A 24,592-nucleotide genomic window follows, 5' to 3' on the forward strand; every position below is an offset into this window, starting at 1 on the left:
TGAATATAAACATATATGAAGTTTATTGTATCAGAGAAGGTTCCTGTTTTAAAAAAATAAATTTTTATTGAAGTACAGCATACATACATAAATCCACACAAATATACTATCTCTATCAACATTCTATAGGATACATATAGCTGGAGAGATTTACAAAGCTGCCTACATGTGGGCCATTCTCTTCCTCCCCATCTTGTCTTTCGTATTTGCTGTTTTTGCAGCCCCAGTTATGGAGGAGGTCAAGAAGACAAGAGAGAAGAGGCACCCTAATACAGAAGTGTGCACAGAGGACCGAACTTGAGGACCGAACTCAAGGCTGGCAAGCCACAGCTAATCCTTTCCCATCATCTGCCTGCAGCTGAGTTCCTCTGCCACCCGCCTCCAGCCGCTCCCACTGTCTTAAGGGAAAGAGGATATGTTTTAAGGGAAAGAGGCAAAGAAGAAGGTAATTAGAGAAGCTACGCTACTCTCCTTCCCCAGAGCAGATGCAAGACTCCAGCCAGGGCTGCTGCAAGACCGGACACTTTACTTCCACCAGTCAGATATTGGTTGCAACATAATGGTACTTATTTAGTAAGAATGCTTTCTGCATCTTGTCCCACAGCGTGAAATGTGAATGAGTGTCCTTTGGGATGCTGCACTGTTCTGCTCTGGTGTCATCTACGTGTTGCACTTGGCCTCAGGCTATCAGCCTAGAGATAGTTTTCGGTTTTTTGGGCTGTTTTTTTTCTTTTTGGTATAGGGGTTATTTTAAAAATACTTAAGAATCACATACATAGAGGATGAAAAAGGGGATGTACCTTAAAAAAGACAAAAAAATAAAAAGAGTAAGACAACCAAATAAAAACCAGAAACCACCAGTTTTCATAGAAAGTAATGTAACAAGTTCAGAATTGTAAAAATGCATAAATGCTACAAGAAACACCATGAGTAAAAACCACCACCAGAAATCTGCATGTACATGTGGGAATGAGGTCAGAGTAAAAACTTAAATTAGCCATGTTATACACAAGTGATCAGACCAACAGGAACTTATTTCCTATTTTATGCTGATGGAAAATAAGAAAATGATACTGGAAATCTAAGAATATTTCTGAGCGGCCCACTGTGTACATTAGAGACAAGTGTGGGGTAGGAACCTGCCACAACATCAGAAAGGGAAAAAGGTCATTCCAATTTTGGGAAAAGGCACACACACACACACACACACACACACACACAGAAGGTAGCTTGACACTAATCTCAGGGACAACCCCAGAATAGATCCTTCTAGTGTTTTCTAATTCTTCAGGAAAGAGAACATAACTGACTATAAATTAACGGTGTGACTTCATGAAGTTTTAGAGACAGTTACTTGCCTAACATCTGGGAAATGCAGGACTTCTGCAAGGAATGTAAGCTCTCCCAATATCCTTTATAACCTTGGAGCGATATGGGCTGATCAGTAAATCGCTACATCCTTACCTAATGGGTGCTGATACCTTGGTCAACTTGTATCCTAGGGACAGTTTTGGAGGTCTACTATAGGCCATTAATCACAGACTTGTTTCATTCAATATAAAAGACTTACATATGACACTTTGGAGTGATCAGAAAAAGAAAGCAAATAGATCTTACATGGCTCCAAAAACATCTCAGAAGGTTAATGAATATAACACAAGAAAACTTCAGAAGAAATGCAGGTCCTGCAAAGGAGTTTAAACAAAACACCACCTACACATGTGCGGGATGGGGGGGGGGGTGTTACTCAACAGCAGTAAAAATTGTTAACCTCTGAAGACTCACACCGTATCATGTGGGTGCCATAAAAGCTAGTCCAACATCTGAAGAGTTGACAGATGAAGAGTATTAACTAGAACAAAGGAATGACAGCTCTGCTACTTAAAAATGTTTAGCTCTGGGTTGTGTACTTTTAGAAAGACTTAGAAAACCAGAGCTTTTGCAGAAAAGGGTCTTGGATGGCAAAGACAATTAAAGCCATGATGTATGATGAATGAACTGGGAATAGAACGAGTAAAGGCAGGAGTCAACACAGTAGCTGCTGTTCAACGTTCGGTCTCGAGCTAATAAGAAAAATGGAAGAACTGAACTGACTGGGAGGGTAGAGCTGCCCAAGATGAAAGTAGATTCTGGTTCCTGGAGGGTCAGACCAGAGGCTGCTAAATGGTTCCCCCGCCCCAATCTTGAGATTCCATAAATATATACTTGAAGATCTAACCAGCTACAAAATGTATTACTCCATTTCTGAAAACCACACAAATGACAATTCTTCAGAACTACTATGTTAAAACTTTTGAGTTGTAGTTAAAACTACAACTCATTCAGAATTTGTTTTTAGCCACTTTTTCTCTCTCAAATGGACATTTCTCTGTATGTGTGTGTGTGTGTGTGTTCACCTAGTTTTATTGACATACAATTGAAACATGTGCTGTTTTTGATGTGAAATCAGTCTAGAAAATGTAAATTTATTTTGCTCAAGTTCAAGCAATCAGCATTGTATAAATTTTTCATGGTACACATCACTAGTAATAGTGTAGTACCTGTTACACTGTAATAGAGAATATTCTATCTTACCTGCTATATTCATGCATGTTCCACCCTGAAAAAAGCAAAACACCCTAAAAAAATCATATATACAATACAAACATGGGTTACTGAAAGAAATTCCTTTTCAAAGATAATTTTACATAGCCAATTTTCTAGGTACATTTAATTTATGGTTTTATTTATATAATTTAGGTTACCCCTACCTGGAAATGTTTGGTATAGAATAAACTAACCAATTCGAACTCTGTCTTAAAGGTATGTCTTAGTACACTACATGCAAGCTCTAAATATAACTTCTGTATAGCTGAGATTGCTATAAAACCATTTCAACATTCATTCTCAAAGATTATCCAAAACATCAATAAATCCATGGAACACAATAAAGAAATCTGCAACTCCACATACTACATCATAGCATTATCCAGAGATCAGACATGAATCTTTTCCTTGGTTCTCCCTAGAAGAAATGATCTACCATCTTTCAAAAAATTTCCTATATTACTTCCTAGAATATTTTTACCAGTTCTTTGGAAAAGCAGGAATTATATTTGGCAGCAAGACCAAATATTGGTTACTTTTTTCTTATCATTCTTTCTTACCCCTTTCAGTCTTGGAATAGAAATACAATCCCTCAGGAAGGGAATGTACATTGTTGCCATACGATTCTAGTCCTTTACTACTCCATTGTAGAAGTTAACAAATGAAATTGTGATAAAAAGCACAAAGGAGCTCACTTAGGTGACACGCCATCAAAAATAAAGTACAGTTTTTTGGCCACTGGGAAAAGTATTTATGAGAAAAATGCTTGAGCTAGTTTCTCGTGTAGCCAAGATATCCATTACCTCCTACATTCTTAAGCACAAGTCTTTGACATCATCTAAATTAGTTTAAAAGTGTCTAAGGGGGTTATTAAGATTTGTATGCACATCGAACAAACTGGAAATTTGTTCAGAATTTTCTCTAGACTGTGGACACTGAACCTGAGGTTCTGAAATGATTTCAGAGAGATCTGGTCAGCACAAATACCAGAATCAAAGAAAGATGTTCTTAAACAAACATTTAGAAACCTAGTAACTTCTCATTTAAATGGTGCTTTTAGGATAAAGAAAATAATGGACAGATTAAAGCCTGCCTCTAACCGTGAGAATCCCTGGAATAAAACCAAAATACTACCCCAAAGCCACAGGTGTTTAATCACAGGGACAGAGAAGAATATGATTTTTAAAGGTACAGGGGCAGTTTTTCTCTGCCTCCTTTAATGGGCTGTAAGATTACCTGTTCACAGCAGTATAAATAATACAATTACATAATGTTGGGTTCATTTTTCTTTCAGGTTTAAAAAAAAAAACAAAAAACACCTTCATGTCCTTGTACTTTTAGGGGCTTGGAAGGTCTGACAGCCACTGCCTTTCTTGTCACCAGCGCCCTCGGCGGGTTTACAAATGGACATGCCCGAGACTGCCATCTGGTGGAAATGATAGAAATTAAAATGATTTTGTTGTAATTAAGTCCGTTGTCTACAAAATATGAATTAAAAACATATGGTGGGGGGATGATTCATTCATAACAGCAATAAGAAATATAAAATAAAAAGGAATTAACTGAAGAAATGTGTCAAGCATATGGAGAAAACTATAAAACTTTACTGGGGGCATAAAAACACTCATATAAATAGATACAGCATTTTCCTGGAATGGAGATTTTCTCTGCCAAAGATACCAATGACACCCTCCCCCCCAAAACTAAACTAAACATGTAACAATTCAACATTAACAGGATTTTTATTCGGCAGGAAAATCTTGGCCGAATTAGTCAAAAGTTCATCTGAAGGAATAACACTGAGTTTTTGTTCAAATAGAGTAATAAGGGAGCACTTTCCCTACCAGATGATAACATATATAATAAAACTATGATACTTATGATGACATACTGATACAAAGCAATGAAACAGAATGCCCATAAAAATACAAGCATATACAAGAATATATAGTAAAAGGGCATTTTCAAATAAACGAGAAAAAGATTGGCTTATGTATTAGCTGGTGTAAAGGGATAATGGAAAATATTACATTAAATTTATGCCACAGAGTAATAGCCCAGAATAAGTTTGACTAGTATTATCTATTTATAACAAAAAAAGTTGTAAAAGAAATTATATGTAAATATTTACTTACTCAGAATGTGAAAAGATTGTCTATGTATACAACTGAAGGTTGAGACTGTTAAAGAAAACAGTGAAATTCTAAAACTTGTGAAGTTTATTTACTTAAGTAATCTCTACACCCAACATGCAGCTTGAACACAGGGCCCCAGGATCAAGAGTCCCATGCTCTTCTGAGCCAGCCAGGTGCCCCAAATTCTAACACTTCTGAATATAAATAACCAAGGGACACTTCTCAAAACTCATCAAATTGAACACCGAAGATTTTGGCAGTTTACTGTATGTAAATTTTACTTCAATTTTGAAAAAAGTAAAGCAAAAAATAAACCCCACTACATTTGACTTCAAATGGCATATGGAGGATAAATGTGTCATTTTTAAATATTTTTGACCAGAGAACTATCCAATACTCTGAGTTATTTTAGCTCTCATGTCTGCCTTTCCAATCACAGCAGAGACTTTATTCTTACTGTAGGAAAAACTGACACAGAAACAAAGTTACTGTGTAAGAAAAAAGCACAGAAATAAAGCATCATGGCGTAAGATGTTTTGGGGAGGGGAAAAACCCATGTTATTGAGTTTGCAGTTTTTCAGGAATTAGGTAATTTCTGTATTGTTAGATATCCTTTGTCCTTAGTCCCATCCCTCAATATCCTTATTTAAAAAGACAAACAATAAATAATAAAATAATTCACAGCTTATTTGAAAGAATTATGACCTAAATATACAAAGAGCTCTCACAAATCAATGAATAACTGTATTAGAAAATAAACAATACACTGAATAGGCTTTAATAAAATATAAAAATCAGCCGAAATGTGAGAAAAACATTGAACAATAAATGTTCAATCTCATTAATAATCAAGTAATTGAAAATTAAGTCAAGAAAATATAATAAATTACAGTATTTTACCTACCAGTTTGGCAATGCACAATTCTTAAAGAGAAAGCAAAAGACACATGCATTTTTGTATACTGTTGGGATTATTAATTGGTACCCTCTTCCCAAAAGGCAATTTAGGAACACTAAATTCACCTAGTTTCTGTATTTTTTTTAAATTCAAAACTTTATAAAAAATTCAAACATACAGAAAATTACAGAGAATATAAGATACCCTTACCCACCACCCAGATTTAACCAATGTTAACATTTTTGGTTTTGGGGGGCAGGTTGAGGTACAGAAATAAAGATCTCACTTTGCAATGCTTCTGAATAAATGCTATCCTAAATCATTCCTGTGAATATTTTTTATCTATTATTTACTTATAAATTATATATCATATTCCCTCATCCCTCAACTCTGAAGATTCCACTATTTTCTGTGCCATTCTTAATGCATGATTAAGAAGATGATAACTATGAAATTATTTATTTATAAGATTTTATTTGAGAGAGAATGAACGAGAGAGCGAGCGAGCACAAGCAGGGAATGAGGAAGAAGCAGGCTCCCCACTGAGCTGGGAGCCTGATGTGGGCTGGATCCCAGGACCCTGAGATCAGAACCCAAGCCGAAGGCAGACACTTAACTGACTGAACCACCCAGGCGCCCTGAAATGATGCTTGAATAACACTTGGGATTTTTTTTTATACCAATTGTTAATACAGTTGGGTTTGGTTTTAAGCAGGTCTTGAACTCAAGACCCGGAGATCAAGAGTCCTACACTCTACCAACTGAGTCAGCTGGGTGCCCTGTAACAGGCTGAGACTTTTAAAAAACTTGTCATTTCTGTTTTGCTTACACAGTAACTTTGCTTCTGTGTTAAATCCTATATGATCATTTGGAAGACATTTTAAACAGCATTAGACTTAACACATGGAGTCCCAACCACAACCAAAGCGCACTCACGGAACTGAAATTGGAATCACTGTTACCAAGCAGGGGCAACTGTGCTTAGCCTACAACAACTGACGATGCCACTGACCTAAGTATGATGCTTCTCCATTCTGAAGAAATTAAAACATGAAAAAGTGCATTTCGGAATAAATTTTTGCCATGAAAGCGGTCATGACATCCTTCTAGAAGCTGGTATTCCACTCTGTTTTTTTTTTTTGTTGTTGTTGTTTTTGAGTATTAAGAGGGCTTGCTGCCTAAGAAGGAAAAGCCAACAGCAACTAGCTGCTGCCAGAGCATGGGACCTTCAGCCCAGCCCCTCCAGCATTTTCACTAAGCACCCCAGGAAAAACTGTTTTGTACTGAAGGGTACTTACTAGTAGGTTGAGTTATTCCTCCTGGGAAACACCTGCTTCAAGTCAGGAAAATGGGCCGTCTCTTCAATGGCCCAGAAACTGACATACTTATCAGCTCAGCCTGAGACGCCCAAGTTATCGATACTCTTGCCTCAGGGCCCAAAAATTCAGTAACCAAGAAATATACACAAAATCAACATTTAAAAGGATCAAAACTAATGTGAACACCACGAAGAACCAAGATCAGGTTTTAAATAAAGACAGAATTGCTTTTAGCAGGCAGGGCTCTGTCGCTGGTCCGGCCGGATTTACAGGGACAGACGAGAGGTCAGGGACGCTGTGAGGCCACACTAGCTTCACATGTAAATGAGCAACAGGAACAGCCATTTTCATAGGCAGGCCAAACAATTTTCAACAGTAGGTGCCAAATTGGATGCAGGCTGCTAAGAAGCAGAGTGTGGATTATTTGCTGTATTTTTCTTAAAAAGGAACGAAGTTTATGAAAGATTAAGGCAATGTGTACCTGCCAGGTAGGAACATTTACAAAGCCATAGTCACTAAAATGGTGTAGTATTTTACAGCGTTAGACAAAAACAATAGAACAGAATGGAGAGATGAGAAATGGATGACACATGTCGGAAATTGGTGTGCAACAGGCTGGCAGGATGTTGGCACAATTAGCTAGCAGAATGCAAAAAATTAGATCTCTGACTCCATACGGTAAACACCAGTAAATTCAAGATGGATTAAAATCCTAATATATTCTGCACTTGAGAGGTAGGATGAAGACTTGAAAACTACTGGAAGAATACATGAACTTGAGATGGCAAAGATTCTTTGAACAAGAAAGACAGGAGTACAAACCATAGAAGACTGATAAATTTAAAAAGGCCCCATAAACGAAGTATTAAAAAAAAAAGGCTATGTTTTGCAACACATATAAACAAAGGATTAGTATCCAGACTACACATAAAAAACTACAAACAAAAAAAGTGGCAAACCAAAATAAGCAAAGGATATGAGCAATCATTTCAGAGGAAATTCAAATGGCCACGTAGAGAGGTTTGCCTCACATGCAACTAGATATACAAATTAAAACAAACTATTTCACGGTCACATAACCAGCAAATTTAAAGTATGACACTATCAGCGTTAACTGAGAATGGAGACAGGTAGAAAAACGGGAATTTCTGTACATTTCTAGTGGAAATGAAAACTAGTATACCTTTAGTACAATGCATTTGCAATATTAACTTGAAGGTATACATACCTAATAACCTAGTTAATTTTATTTCTAGGCAAATACTAGAAAAACTCTAGTACACGTGCTCAAGGGACACATGCCAGGAAGCCCACTGCATCAGTTTTTTAAGTAAAGAGTTACGGATCATCTAAATATCCCTCAATGGGGAAAATGGTTACACTGTGGTACAGTCATACAAAGGAATATTATACCAGTTTTTGTTTAACCCTTAGCTTGTTTTATAGAACACGGGATGTAGAGGTAATAATGTGAGCAGATAAATTCAAACCTGAGGTTGGGAATAACATCCTTTCCTCCCCATAATTCCCCCAGCCAAATCAAAACAAAACAGTTGATGTGTGGGGGAAGGGATACTGAGATGGCTGACCCCTTGTGGTGGGTGATATCTGCCTCTTGCTGCAACTTCATCCCCCTTCCCCACCTTCTGAATAGGTAAATCTTAACTTTTGGATAGACCACAAATCAAAACCTGTAAATATCATTCACAGCTCAGCCAACATTCTCCTAAGTTTCCTTCCTTGTAACAGAGTTTACTGTTCACTTTCATTCACCAAGTCACATAAATACTCTCTGAGCCTAGGGATCTTCAAACTTTCCAATGTCATTACACCTTTATTCAAATCACTTCTTAGAATCCCAAGAAATAACATAGAAAAAAGCAGAACTGTTCCAGAGGTTGAAAAATGGTAACCTTGTAATTATAACATTTTAGGAAGTTTGAACTACACGAAAATTCTTAAGACTGTGAAGATTATTTTGGAGTATATATAATTTTAAATGTGAACTCTTCCTGAAATGCTTTTACATTCCTAAAGAACCTGTAATTCCAGGATTAATAAAATCCAGTTACTACAACAGGATCAAAGTTCTAGACCACTGATTGCCAGTCTTACCTAAGATCAGTTTCAATAGCAAATATTAAATATTTAAAATTGCTTAGACAATGCTTACTCATAAGCAAAAATCTCATGAAAATAAACTCCACAGTCCTCTAAATCATGTCACTGTGGAATTCTGCCAAAATAAATTGCACCTCGTGTCTTCAAGACTTAATGAGACAAACTCCTCTGCATAGCGAGTGCACAAGTGAAAATAAGCACAAATGACCCAGGAGAGGGAAAGAAGGTATGAGACCCTACATCAAGAGTAATTCTTGGATTGTACTGGTACTCTTCACCTCAAATACATGCCCAAGTATCTTCACTAGAAGTAGATATTATGTAAAATATTAAAGTTAATAAAAAATAGAAAATAAATGGAAAACCCATTTGTTGTACAGATCTAATTACTCAAGAAATCATTATTGCCATTATAGACTAGGGTTATTAGTCAAGGGGGAAAAAAATCCCAAAACTTTGACTCCACCCATATTTGAAAGGTATGGTATTTTGCCCCACTAGAGTTGTAGGTATAAGGGATAGAAGGATAACTAACCTCCTAATACCAAGATCACGTACCCCTCATTCCTGAACTAAAAGAGCAAACCATCACTTACATTTGAACAGGAAACCATGTATTTAGTCAACAGGAATAAAACTAAAACAAAATTAGGGGCAGGAGAAAAGAGACCACAGCCAGGAAAACCAGCAAGAAGAGAACCAGCACCGATGTAGTCACAGCCTGAAAAGAAACTTATTCTGTGTTAGTAGCTACCCTGGTTTACTTCTAGACCACAAGGTAACAAACATAATCCAAAACAATGGGCAAAAATAAACACCTGCTCAGTATTTTCATTAAAGCTTACAGAAAAATTACCAAAATTGAATAGAAAAAAAATCTTAAAGCAATTGAATGAACATAGACAACAATGCAAAAGAAATCATCATAATGCCCACCAACAATTTATTTGCAAAACCAACTAACTGCGAACTGCTTTGAGATGACCCAAATTCTGGTCATAATGATTGTTACATTAATATTTCACTGTCTTACAAATACAATGGATTTTGTACATTGTGTTAACATGTGAAAAAAAAAATCACAATATGCGATTCTTTAGTATTTAGCCACCCAAAACAAACTGTGTTCTAAAATCTTTAACAAATGCTTTCCCTTACTAGTTATACCAGATTATCTTCAAGACACAAAGGCAACTTAGAAGAGAAAATGTGAATTTGAGAAGTCACTGAAAAATGGGATCTAAATTCAAGAAAAGAAAGTATGATTTGGCCAGCAAAAGAAATTCAATGGACAAGTTCTGGTTAATTTCTGTGATTGAAGCTGAATAAAAACTCAGCTTAACTCCAGCAACACAGATCAATGCTCTGGTTTGACTGTATACTTTCCGACATCTGGAACACACACACATTTGTCTTCTGATGATCAATTTGTTGTCTGAAAACAAAAACGCCATTCATAACATCAAAATACTTATTTCCTTATTAATGCATGGTCTCATTCCATCAAGTATTTCAGATAGTTTAGTTGGGAATATAAACTAGTAATACTCTAATTTCTGACTCAAATGTTGGGCTAATATTATAGAAACATCTGTCCTCAACTGATACCATCTGAAACCTGGTCATTAAAAGACTTTTTTTTTTTTTAAGATTTTATTTATTTGTCAGAGAGACAGGCACAGCTAGAGAGAGGGAACACAAGCAGGGGGAGAAGTAGGCTTCCTGTGGAGCAAGCAGACCGATGTGGGGCTCCATCCCAGGGCGCTGGGACCATGACCAGAGCTGAAGGAAGACGCTTAGCGCTTAACGACGAGCCACCCAGATGCCCCATTAAAAGACATTTTTGAAGACGGACTAGGAAAACAAAACAAAACAAAAACCTCAGAGGGCATGACAGCACCAACTCTTTTCCCCTAGGGAGACTGATTTATTATATGGAAACTTCATCTGAGTTCTAAATTTTGCTACAGTTTCTTATTAAGACCAAGTGCCTAGTCAGGTGGCTAGAGAGCCCACCAAGCACTATGAAAAGATACCAAAACCCAACTGAATGCCCCACATCTGGAAAAATAACAAAACTGACTTAAGGACTTAGGGAGAATCCAGAGTTGCAATCGCTTTTAACTAAACACATTTAGAACAAAAAGCTCAAGTGTCTTAAGTAAATATTTTAATTACCAAGCCTCATTATTGGGCAAGAAAGATGAGACAGAAATTAGGAATTTTTTTTAAACGCCTCTAAGGCAACTTTACTCAACTCTGTTCAATGTTCTGAAAATTGAAAATCTAATAGAAAAACTTCAACATAAAAGTCCTGACCCATTTAATGGTCATTAAAAAAAAAGAAAAGTCCTATCTTTATCTGGCCAACCCCATGTGACATCTCATTTGTGGCAAAATGATTTTATTTCAAATAACACCAACTCACAGTCATTGAAGACATCTTGAAAGACTGAAGTGATCTGAATATATGCAATATGAAAACCGAATTCTTTTGTTAAGTTTAATCTCAAAACAGTTTCCCAAGTTGAAACCCATCATAGGAATTTTCTGACAAAATCCACCTTGTTCGTCTTCCTAAGCAGAACAGTGACCACAGTCACCATCTTCCGCCATCTGAATTTTATGTGAGATCGACATGCTAAGATTCACTTAGTAGGGCACTGTGATGTTTGGAATCAATGAACACACAATACAGCCATCCCAACGGACAGAGCAGCAACTGTGAAAGTCTGGGGGGTGCCACGGAACCTTTCCAGGAGGTCTATGAGATCAGAACTATTTCTAATACTTACTTTTTCAACCCACCGATGCTTGCACTGACTGTGCGAAAGAAACAGGAGGTAAAACTGCAGGTACCTCGGTGGGAATCAACACAGACAACAACTCATTAGCTGCTACTGTATCTTCATGCCACACTCAAGAGAAAAGGAAGGACGAAAGCCAGTTTCAGGGGACAGTGCCCTCAGCGAGGCAGTAAGAATTTTTATTACACCTCTACCCTGGAGTACGCATCTTTTTAATATCCTAAACGATGACATGCGAAGCACCTGCTTTTCTAGAGCACGCAGGAAGTGCGATGGCTGTCGCTTCTGATAGTGAGCTGTGCGCTGAACCAGCTGCTTCCGAGGAGTGCCATTTCTACTTGAAAGAAAGAATGACTGACAGACTATGGTGAGTCAGCAGACATTTTCTCGAGAGTAAATGAAGGCTGCCTGTCACTCAAGGAAAACGACTGATAATATTTGGTGCCAGAGACAAAAACGTCACCTTTCAAATGAAAATCAGAATTCTGAAAAATCTGTATCCATTGCCATGAGCTTGACAGTTTCCCAATACTTAAAATATTTTTTCTGATGAGATGTGTTATATTAAGAAAAAAATTTTAAACACTGCATAATAACATGTCAATATTCAGAAGAACCATGTAATTCAACGAACTTATATTTTCCAAAAGATAAATCCATGATGTTACCAAATCATGCCCAAGTAGGACATCCATTCAAAACTCCCAACAAGATAGATCAGATGGGTTTTAGTGTAGGAGTACTAAGTGGACGGATAGTTTCAGACTTCACACCTCACTTAACCTTCAAGAAACTACCAGTTTGAAGTTCTGATAAGGAATCAAACAGAACAGTCGCGATTGCCTGAAACTATTAAAACACTCCCTTCCAAATACACACATTTGTGTGAGGCCAGGTTTCTTCGTATACTTCCAACAAAGCGCCACATTTGCAACAAAATGAACGCACAATCAGATAGGAGAATCCAGCCCAACATTAAAGGGTCCACAAAAACGAAAACCAGCGCACTTTCTCACACTAAATTTTTTAGATTTGGAAAATAATTGTTTTCCAAAAAACAATGGTACTTACGTTACCAGGCAATGGTTTCATTTTTTTAATGAATTAAAGTAGTATGTAAAATTTCTTGGCTTTAATTTCTAATGTGATAAATAATGAAAATAAAATAAAAACCCACAAAAGCAAAGTTCTTTGGGATCTTTAACCTTTAAAAATATAAACTGAAAAAAACATATATAAATGGGTCCTAAGACTAAAGTATTTGAAAGCAGCTAGACTAGAAAATGCAGATTAATAAAGACTGAGTTCCATTTTTTTTCTTTCGCTAATTCACACATTATTTGTATTTCAAAGGTCACTAAACCACCTGAAAAAGGTTTTTTGAAAGCAGGGGGGTTTGGAGTGAAGAGGGGTTAATTAGTACTGTCTTATACAGTTTCATTAATTCCTCTTTGGAATTATGGTTCACCTACATGGTTTTGTATGAAAAATTTCACAATAAATATCCCAACTATGTAAAATGTTTAAAAATTACATTCAAGACTGGATTTTACTTTCAAAAACATACCAAATAGTAATATGTCACGCTGTTTTGATCAATTCTTTATTTAGGTAACAAGTTGGTTATGTTCACTGCATTGTAAGAAACATCACAATATCATACTGGAAAGGTACTATCAGTACAGGGTTGGATCAGAGTGGACAGTATGAACAATAAACCATTTTGCATTCTTCATTCCCTATCTTTTTACAACTCCCCGAACCCAGTAAAGGGACAGATAGCTTTTAACATCATCATGTAAAGCACTTTAACTTACAAGGCTAAAATCTAAAGAATAAATAAAATATATTGTGGCAATAATTCCTTTTAGACCAAAAATCAGGTGCACAATAAATCAAATGATCAGGAAAGCTGTCTGTATTCAAATGTGTGGCTCTCCAGAAACAGCTTCAGGAAAATGTTACAGAACATATCATGAATTCCATTTCACACAGGACCAGATGATGACTCATTTTTAACTACACACAAGGGCAATTACATCCTGCTGAAACACAATTTAAACATATAGGAAGATGTTTACAAAGCATCCACAACATGTAAACCATGTACAAATGGATACATTCATTGCTTCTCCTACCCCAATAGCTTCTTTTCGATAAATATTTTACTCTTCATGTTCAGCATTCATTGGATTTACTACATGCAAAACTCAAAAAGAATTCAAGATTATTGTAAAAATAGAATTAAAATAATAATCTTCAAGTACCTTATGTGACAGCCACTCTGTACCGTGCCCAATGTTATAAAATGAAAGGTTACTGAACCCATGAAAATATCTCTGTAATATTTCCTTAGATCTAAAATAGATAATTTTAAATGTATTTATAGTCATTTCAATGTGATATTCTGAGCTTTTAAAATAACGTAAACAATTAAAAATTATACCAAATTACACACAAAACTTGTATCTTAAAAGCTGAAAAATTAAAACTATAGAAACCCACATGTAAAACAAAATCACAATTTACATTAGAAAGGCAAATCTCATCATTTAAAAAAATTTGCAGCAGTGAGATGTCAGAGCAAATTATAAATAGCCATAAATTAATCCATTTGGTTTCAAAAGATTTGCTAGTGAGAGCTGAAGGATGTAGTAGGTACATGCATAAAATTTGTAACGGTTTATAATATTATTGCCAAATACACTTTATCTTGAAAAGCAGGCAATGTTACAATTTGGACATTATTGGAGAACCCAGTTTGGTAATACAGGTAAAATTAGAAAAAAATTAAATAACAATTAATAATAAATATATGTCCTATAGTAAATTGCTCAAAGGAAATTTCAAGCCACAGAGCTGCAAAAGGCTTCCAACTTGGTGAACTGAGAAAGGAACATCCCATAAAATTCTTTACTCTTACATGCTTATATGTTGTGTGTCTTGTCTAAAAAACAAAAAACAAAAACAAAAACATAATGTATCTTCAGAGTACGGCTAACTATATTCCCATGCACCTCAGGCAGAGTTTGTTATTTGTGGTGAAATAACTCCGTTGGTTCCTAGGGCCCAAAGTTCAAATACAGATGTAACCAGTATGCCTGAGGTCGGCAAAAAATACTGTAGAACAGGCAATGCTACAAGTGGCAATTATTAGAAAACACAAATATGAACAAATGATGGGAAATGCTAATGATTTTCTGCTCATATCACAAAACGGTGGGAATCCACAAGAATATTTTTCCCTTGTATTGAAGAAAATTGTGATTAAAAGTTTTTTTCCCCCAATTTTCAGAATCAAAAGCATTTTAGAAGGTTTATAAGGCTACCATGGGTCTTCTAGATCTCCAGCACCCTACAGGAAGAGAAAAGGAAGAATATTATTATTTACCTCCACCACTGCCAGGTTGGATTGAATTTCAAAAGAAAACAAAATGAGATGAACAAATTACCTTCCTTTCTCTGTATGAAAAGGCACTTTTACAGAGAGGTGTGGGTAGTGTATACTGTGTGCATACACATGGATCTATCTAATACAGATAGGTAAGTAGTTGGGGTTTATTCCTTCCCTCTCCACCAAATGCCTTCCTCTTTCTCAAATCACTTAAAAATATTCCGGCATTGGAAAAATAGATCAAGAACATCAGCTACATCCGAAGATCCAAAGTTTCAACTTAAGGCACCGGAAGCAAGTTTAGACACATGATAAATAAAAACATGACGAAGAAAAGTTTTATGTTCTACATTCACAAAATTCTTGTTTTAAGAAATATTTTCCCATGTGACTGATAGCCACCTGCATATCTTAAAAACCTATCTTAACAAAAGCAAAACTCGTGTCTGCCACTATTTAAAATATCCTGTAATTCTTGCATTTCTTAGTATCTGATGAAAGCAAAGAGGATAGTGTCACATTCTTTAAAACGTTCATCATGACAACTCAGACATGTCTATGTGTGTCCATACTGGCCAAAAATCAATATTCCGTATCACAAAAAGGGGATAAGAAACAGAATGGATTTGAGTAAAAAAGACTTCTCAAAATGTTTTCTTTTCATTAATGACAAAAGCCAAGCCAAAAGTTCTCTAAATTTTCTACCAGTACAAAAGAATTTCTATAAGGTATTTTTCCAATATACCAAGCCTGATTATTTAAAATATTTTTAATTTAAAAATAAGTACAACATGCATAGATTATTCCATATCACATGCTTTATTTGGACTTGAACACTTATAATTTCATTCTAAACACTTGGTTGACATACATTTTGATGTATGTAATTAGGCTATACAGAATATACAAACCAAAGCTGCATCAATAATACATAGGTTTTTCAAAAATTAGGTATCAATAAAGAATACAGAAAAAGGAAAAACAACCACACATCCAACAGCTCAGAACGTCTAAAAATAAAACTACAGAGATGTAAAATATAAACAAGTCAAAGAACACACAAATTATCATCCTTGGGAGAAAAAAAAAATTACAGGCCAGAATCTGCCAATCTTTGAAGAACTAAAATCACTAAAGGAAACACAAATTTATTACAAAGCTAACTATGAGTATACTGATATGTAAAATAATGTGAAGCAGTAGAATTCTACAATTACAAGCTTTTCCACAATATAATGTCATCTTGCTTATCAGTAAGTAATCTCTAATCTTATCTAGTATGAAGTTAACTACTGATCTGAGTAACTAGTAGCCTCATTTCTGGCATACAATATGAAATAACATATAATTTTATTGAATTCAAAGTACTATAAATAGCCCATTTTAAACTATCTGATAAAGGTGTATGCAAAGGCCTTCTTAAAAAAACAAGGCTATATGAGTGTAATAAAACTAGTTTACCAAGATTCAAATAACAAAACGGTTCTATAAATGCATACATTATACTTCCTAAGTAAAAACCAGCAAATCAAAAGATCACAAAAATATTACCACGAAGTCAAGTCAGATTTGTTCACCACTCATCTTTGTCCCTGCATCTTCATTATAGCTGTCTAATTCAGCAAGAGCACTGTTTGATTCAGTACGGCTTGCCTGCATTGTCACTGGGCTTCCAGCATCACTGTTCGAAGAAGTAGCTGTGGCCGCTGGGTCAGCAGGGCTTTCTTCTCCCTCTACTTTAGCTAGCCTGTAACTAGTCAGCATCTCCTCCAGAAGTTGTCGGTAGTTTCCCCTATGATTAATTCTCATTTGCCTGAGAGCTTCCACCAATTTTCCCTGTGATCCACTTTCCTCTGCTTCCTCGGAGGCCTTTTTTTAAGATTCAAGACCCCAGTGTCAGTAGACAAACCAGGATATCACATGTATTTCATAACATCATCACAGCAAAACACTCATTTCTCTACCACGAGTCATAGTCTAAGCATGAGAACATTTCATTAAGTATCAAGTCTTACTTGTGTCAATAAAATTTCCACTTGAAATATCAAGTTAATTTCAGCAAATTACCATGAACTAGTTAACATCTTATTCACACTGGCATTTGAAGCTTCCTCTGAAATTTACTCGGCTATTAGAATTCAACAGCAACACAAGCATTTCCTAAAACTGACTTGCTTAACAGAAAAAAAAAAAAAAAAAAAAAAAAAAAACCAGTAATTGGCTAGAATGATTTAGTACAAAAGGAAATTAGTGTTTAAAGCAATAGGAGAGGACAGAAAAGCAGGCCATTAGAACATTAGTTTCTTCATCACTGCTGCTAAATAATAGGTAAGGAGAGGAGGTACGAAATGTAGAACTATATAAATTTTGACTGCATTTTCGGGAAATTCTAATGCTGTTGTGGGTGAAAATTTAATTTCCTCTTTGATCTTACATATTTTAATAAAAACATTTCTAGATCAAAATAAACTATTTTAAATCTAATAATAAGATATGAACAGGAAACTCATTCCTTTTATGTTTTATTAAATTTTGGAAAACTTGTAGGTTTCTACAACAGCAGCTACTTAACCTTGTTAGCAGGACAAGCTCTAAAATGGAAGGTGATCACAGTTAAGAGCTAAGCTGACAGTCTAAATGCAAGACAACCTTACACTGTGTGCCTCTTGATGTGATGCATTAGGGATGCAGAACCACATCCTATGTTCTCGCCTAAACATATTTAATATAAATCTAATAAAGTGAATTTCCAATTTACAGGAAAACGGAATAGAGAATCGCATTAAAGGATACCACAAGAAAACAATCATATGATCCAGAATGTAGGACATCCTGTTCAAAGTTGGCTCAGAGTCTTCTTTCTCAGTGGCAAGGGGAAAAAAAAAGTGGGGGCCTTATTACAGACATTATTAATATGCTTTAACAGCCTGAGACCATCTTTCGAAATAACTACTATCACAGACATGCTAGAGACGACTGGGAAAATCTGAACTTGATACTAGATAATAATCTTAATTTTCATCGGTATAATTAATAGTATTATGGTCATGTAGAAAGATGTCCTCACTTTTTTTCTCCTTTCTCAAGTAAACTCTACACCCAACGTGAGGCTTGAACTCATGATCCCAGGATCAGGAGTCGCACACTTTACCAATTAAGCCAGCCAGGCGCCCTGAAATGTCCTCATTTTTAAGAGTGGCATGCCAAAATATGCCAAAATGATGCCTGCAATTTGCTGTCAAAAGGTTCAGTGGGAAAAAAAGGGGGAAAAAAAGTGTACACAAACACACACACACAACACACACAAAGCAAATACGGTAAACTATTAACTGTTGAATCTAGGGAGAAGGTGGATCATTTCAATTTTGCTGGCTATTTGGAAGTCTTCATAAAAATGTTGGGAAAATAAAACTCAAAAAAGAGGTTACTGATACAGATGATCTGACAGAAACTCTTAACCTTCTCTTGAGACTGTTACCCTACAGTTCGGCAACAAAGACACAAAAAGAACACAAATATAACCACATTAAAACATGGCAATGTTATGAGGAAAATGAGAACATCTGAACGCTTTGGGAGGGAAAAAAAAAGTGCCCTTATGGCAAAAAGCAAGATATGACACTGTTCGTAGATGTTTTATGTGTATGCATAGGTCTATGTATCCACTGGTTTTAGGATATTGGGTTTTTTTTTTTAACTTAATTAATTAATTTATTTGACAGACAGAGATCACAAGTAGGCAGAGAGGCACGCAGAGAGAGGGGGGGAAGCAGGCTCCCCGCCGAGCAGAAAGCCCGATGCGGGGCTTGATCCCAGGACCCTGAGATCATGAACTGAGCTGAAGACAGAGGCTTTAACCCACTGAGCCACCCAGGCACCCTGGTTTTAGGATATTATCCATAAAATGTCTGTGGGGAAAGGAAATACAGCCATATACAATTAATCATAATGGGCAGTGAAGTTATATTTATTTTCTTTGAGTTCTCTAATTTTCTACCTCATGTATACTAATTGTAAAATGACTTTTCTTTCATTTAAAAAAATTTTTAAGTATGGATTATATATTTATTTAAAGTTTTATTTATTTATTTATTTGACAGAGAGAGCAAGAGCAAGCACATGTAGGGGGAGCAGTGGGCAGAGGAAGAAGCAGCAGCAGCAGGCTCCTTACTGAGTAGGGAGCTTGATACGGTGCTTGATCCCAGGACCCTGGGATCATGACCTGAGCCTAAGGCAGACGCTTAACAACTGAGCCAGCCTGGCTCCCCAAGTTTTTATTTATTTAAGTAATCTTTACACCCAAGGTGGGGCTCAAACTCACACATGCTCTTCTGACTGAGCCAACCAGGTGCACCAAGTAACTTTTTTTTTTTAATAAATTTTTGCAAAATCTATCATATTGGGAGAACATAATAAAATGCACTGTTAAGATTTTGCTTACTTTTTCTTCCTTACCTCTCCTTTTGTGCTAAATAAACATGTTCCTCCAAATAAAGTTTCTCATTTGGATCTATTCAGGAAAGGTTAAGATTGAGCAACAAAGTGAATGCTCTGCTAATCATAAACCTTATTCGTCTTTAATCGGGTTTTCCAAACGGCAATATTCTACTTGATTATATATCACAAAAGACTTTTAACAGATGGCATAAAGACTCCTCCACCTCACACCCTGCCCCCAAAAAACTCAAACCAACAACTCCCTTTTTATTAAAAAATACTTCTAAGGACACTGAAACAATTCTGAAGTGATTATCAACCCTCATTTAATACCAGGATTGCCTGTGGAGCTTAGAAGATTAAACAGATATGAAATGGGGCACCTGGGCTGCTCAGTCCGTCAAGCATCTGGCTCTTGATCTGGGCTCAGGTCATGCTCTTAGGGTCATGAGATCAAGCCCCATAAAGGGTTCTTCGCTAAACGGGGAATCTGCTTGTCCCTCTCCCCTTCCTCCTCCCCCTACTTGCACTCTTTCTCCCTCTCTCTCTAAAATAAATAAATGAATAAAATCTTTTAAAAAATCATATAGGTACTAAAAGTTCTATCAATCTATACTCAGATGCATTGGGTTGGAGTGAGTTTTTTAAAGCCTGATAGTAGAACCTCCAATACAGGTTCTACTAACTTGAACTTATTGATAAAAAGGTTGTGATTTGGTTGTATTTCAATTTTGGTGGCTTCTAAAGATAAAGCGCCACTCACTCTCTGACACCTATTATTACAGTAAGCATCTGTGCTTCTGTGAATTTTGTAGTAGTGATAGCTGGGGAGGAGTAGTTGCTTTAAAAAAAAAAAACAAAACTTTTAATTAAAACCAAACCTGTAAATCAAACTGGGATAAATTTACAATGGCTGGCATCACAGAGTCACTAAATGAAAAGAACTTAACCTAATGACCACATTTAAAAGTGATTTTATCTCAAAGCAAATTACATTTCCCTACTGTGATGGGTAAAAGATGGATGGGTGAGACCTCCTCCCCAGCCATTTCACTTGACTCTTCAAAATACTGTTCCACCGCTCTCTTATGGATTTTCATTAATATCAGAAAAGGAACCACTGTTCAGCTGCACTTTTTGTTTTTACCTGAACTCCTGTATACACCACATCATGTTTACACATCTATTACAGCAATTAATTCCACCTTGCTACTGTTCATAAGTCTTTCCAATTAGACTGTAAACTCTTTAAGAGAAACAGAATTTCACATTTCTTTCTGTATCCTCCCTAACCCCTAGGAAAGGAAAATTAATGTTTGTGCTTAGAACTCTGTGGACATGATCTCATTTAATCCTCACAGGTATCCTACATAATAGGTACCACAACCCTAATTTTTGTAAGTGAAGAAATTTATAGGCTCAGAGAGATTTAAGTGGTCAGGGTGACAATGCTAGTAGTGAGTGACACAGCTCCCATTTCTGTACAGGTGTAATTAACATTAATATCCCTCTGGATGTTCTTCTGAATACATTATGGTAAGTAACATAGTAAGTGCCCCACATAAACAGACACTTACTAAAGAAATAGTGCTTAAAATTATTGAATTGTACCACAAATTATTTCATATTCAAATCTACAATGTATTTCCTTGATACAGAAACACTAATGAAACTAAAGGACAAAAAATTCGTATTAGATCGGATCGTTTAAACTATTCTGCAAAATAAACTGAAGGCAATTATGGAGATGAGTATATGGAACTTTTCCCTCTGTTTCAATTTTCAAGGTGTCAGTGTCAGTTTAAAAGAATCAAATCTCTCGTGAAAATACTGCCTTATCCCAAATAATATACAGGAATAAAGATCAATCAGCAAACAGAAGGGGAAAATAAATTAAGAACATTTAAAAGATAAAATTTAGCTACTATTTATTTGCAGCACGTTTTAATGCAATTGCCATAAGCAAAACGCTTCAAATAATTAACAGTGGAGAAACTCGTAAAAAATGCTAATATAAATATTTACAGTATTTTTTGTGGCGTCCTATCTTCTGCTTATTAGCTTAAAGTGATTTTTAGAGCTGAAAATCCTCAAATATGTGTTCATGAGATACAATTAACAGTGACCAAGGAAGAATATAATTAGCTGTTATTTGCTAGGATCACGTAAAATTTAGTGAATTTGAAATAATTTTAAAAAGTCATTTAGCGGGTTGAGACCACATAGCTAAGAGAAGTGGTAGGCTATACCATCCCTAAAAATAGACTAAAGTTTAGTGTATTTTCAAACAGTATTGATCATCTCCATAAAAATGGAGAAGCTCTGACAAGTGAAAAAGAAACAATTTACCAAAAATACCTAGTATTCCCATAGTCCTGAAACTGTAACATAAAAATGTAAAAGTAGTTATGTTTGTAACTGATCTATTCGAAATTAACAAAATAAAAAGACTATATATAAAACTTAAGTGAAAAGGGAATATGGAGACTCTCTAGGGCTTTTGTCCTCTCTTTCCTCCCTTCTTAAAAATCCAAATGCCTTAAAAAGATTTTGGATTAGGATAAAAATGTGTATTATCTAAATGAAAAACAACTGATAAAAAACTGGACTTGACTGCTTAGTTTCAAAAACTTTATGAAATACTCCTCATCAAAACCAGAATATCTTAACACTATTGAAGAGATTCACGAAAGAATAGGAAATCACCTTTCGCAGATAGAGAGGTGAAGTACAGACATACATGTGATTTCTAAATAACTTAGGCAATATTAGAAAGATGTACAGAGAATAGTTTTTGGAGTTCCCCTGACTTAAGATTAAAATTCTGGCTGTACAATTTGTTTAGCTTTGCAACCTAGGGAAACGACTTCCTCTCACTGACCTTTAGTCTTACCTATAAAAACAAGGGTGTTGAGGACATCACCTATGACTTGATAATCCAACAGCTGGTAACTATGAGTCCCCCTTTACCCTTGAAATCAGCAACATATATGGCTACCTGATTAGCAGTATATTTTCTAAAGATCAGAATCTAAATCAGTGAAACAGTTTTTGGTGGGATTTTGGCGGGGGTGGGTTGGTTTGGTTTGGTTTCGTAATCTTCACACCTAACATGGGGCTTGAACTCACAACCCCTAGATCAAGAGCTGCATGCTCTATCAACTGAACCAGCTAAGTGCTCCCAACCTAGCACTTTAGAAGGAAAGGGCCGTGACCTCAGAGCCTTGCGAAATGTAAGAACATCTTAAGTGCAAAATGCAGTTTTATTTTTTCTGGTCCTGTAGGTAATTATTCTCTTGGCGTCACAGACTCCTTGGGAGGAACTGATGAAAACCACACACATACTATACTTTGTGTTAAGAACTGCATATGTCCACAAACACATTTTTAAAAACCTTTCTGGGGATTCACAAACCACCTAAGTATCCTAGCTAGACTCTGCAAAGATTTTAACAGTTGGAAAAATGTCAATATCACCTGCATTAAGAAGTCTGAACAGTACTCCAAAAGGCTGAAAAAACAAATTTGGTAAACAACTTCATTAGACTCCCCTAAATAGTGAGCTTTCTGAATATACTTTGGATATTTTAGTTTCTGACTTAAAGGGGCGCCTGGGTGGTTCAGCTGGTTAAGTATCTTGTTCTCAGCTCAGGTCATAATCCCAGGGTTGTGGGATTGAGCCCCGTGTGGGGTACCATGCTGAGCATGGAGGCTGCCTGGGATTCTCTCTTTCCCTCTTCCTTTGACCGCCCCCCTCCCCAATCCTGCATGCACGCTGGCTCTTTCTCTCTAAAATAAAACAAACAAACAAACAAACAAACAAAAAGGCATATTATAAAAACAAATTCTAGCTTATATTCCACTTGGCTTTTTGAAATACGTTATCTACAAGATTTTCTTTCAATGTAAGAAAAGTAAATGAATCCCTATATCTAATGGTATCACCTACAGGCATTCATGGCAGGATAATTCTATCTCTGACATAAAGCAGACATTTTAGGAATCTAAATACATCTTGGATTAACTCCAGCATTCTTTATTTTATTTTTGTTTTTTAGTATCTGCACAAAAATTTTATTTTTGTTATTTAAAAAAACTCCCAACTGTCAGCTTCTGCTACTGCACTTCCTGGTCGCATCTTCTACAACATGGCACTGATCTAAGCCGAGAAACATGTTCAGAACACATTCGTGCCTAATCCACTGTCATAGTAGCACAAGAAGAGCTAAGAATTCAATTAAATACCTATAATTACTTCATTTTTTTCTGCTTCTTTGTGTTTTAGAGTACATTTCTGCTAGTGCATCATTTAGTGTATTTCTGCTTCTACTACGGGGATTCAACATTTTTATAAGGTCGTGATTATTCTGAAAGGGTAAAATAGTTATTTCCCCACATAGTATTCTGGGCTGCAAGTTAGTTTGTGCAGTAAATCAGGAAGTTTGATCTTGGCAATTATTTCACTAGTTGACTGCCAGCATCTCTTTAATCTAACACTGCACATGTTTCTAACAGATTAAAACACCACAGATACTCCTCTGAGTCTACTAACCTTCTGCTCCAAACATACGGTGGCTCCTCACTGTAAAATGTAAAGTTCAAAAGGCCTCTCCAGTCTCTTCAAAAATACTTCCTGCATCCTAAATTCTTATTTCTCACCATAGCAGTTCTCTCCTTGCTCCAGGCAAAATGAGGTCCTTTCTTTAAAAAGATAGCTCCTACTTTGTTCCTGCCTCTCCCATCCACTTGAGCTATCATCCTCCTCATTTCATTTCTGTCACTCTGATAATTCTTCCCATCTCTTTTCTCTGAAACTCAGACCTTCCCAGCAATCACTGTGCAATTCACAAGGCAATTAATCACATCCCGTCTTTTATTATTTCTTTCTAACTTGT

The 24,592-nt window shown here is 36.0% G+C and overlaps 1 protein-coding gene across 3 annotated transcripts in view; it reads right to left on the reverse strand.

Moving 5' to 3' along the window:
• Positions 1 to 24,592, reverse strand: part of PPM1B (protein phosphatase, Mg2+/Mn2+ dependent 1B) — a 97,943-nt gene continuing 73,351 nt past the window's right edge. Inside the window, exons 6-7 of one of the 3 annotated variants that reach the window (XM_059134597.1) lie at positions 4,722 to 4,766; positions 1 to 4,012 (exon numbers count right to left, since the gene is read on the reverse strand). In XM_059134597.1, coding sequence (XP_058990580.1) covers positions 4,722 to 4,766 — 45 coding nt within the window. In that variant the 3' untranslated portion in view covers positions 1 to 4,012. Of the gene's footprint in view, positions 4,013 to 4,721; positions 4,767 to 13,447; positions 15,222 to 16,056; positions 17,130 to 24,592 lie in introns of those variants that run through there. The other 2 variants (XM_059134598.1, XM_059134596.1) reach the window with 2 other exon arrangements.

The sequence above is a fragment of the Mustela lutreola genome, chromosome 9 (genome assembly GCF_030435805.1).
Source record: "Mustela lutreola isolate mMusLut2 chromosome 9, mMusLut2.pri, whole genome shotgun sequence".
Classification (NCBI taxonomy): domain Eukaryota; kingdom Metazoa; phylum Chordata; class Mammalia; order Carnivora; family Mustelidae; genus Mustela; species Mustela lutreola.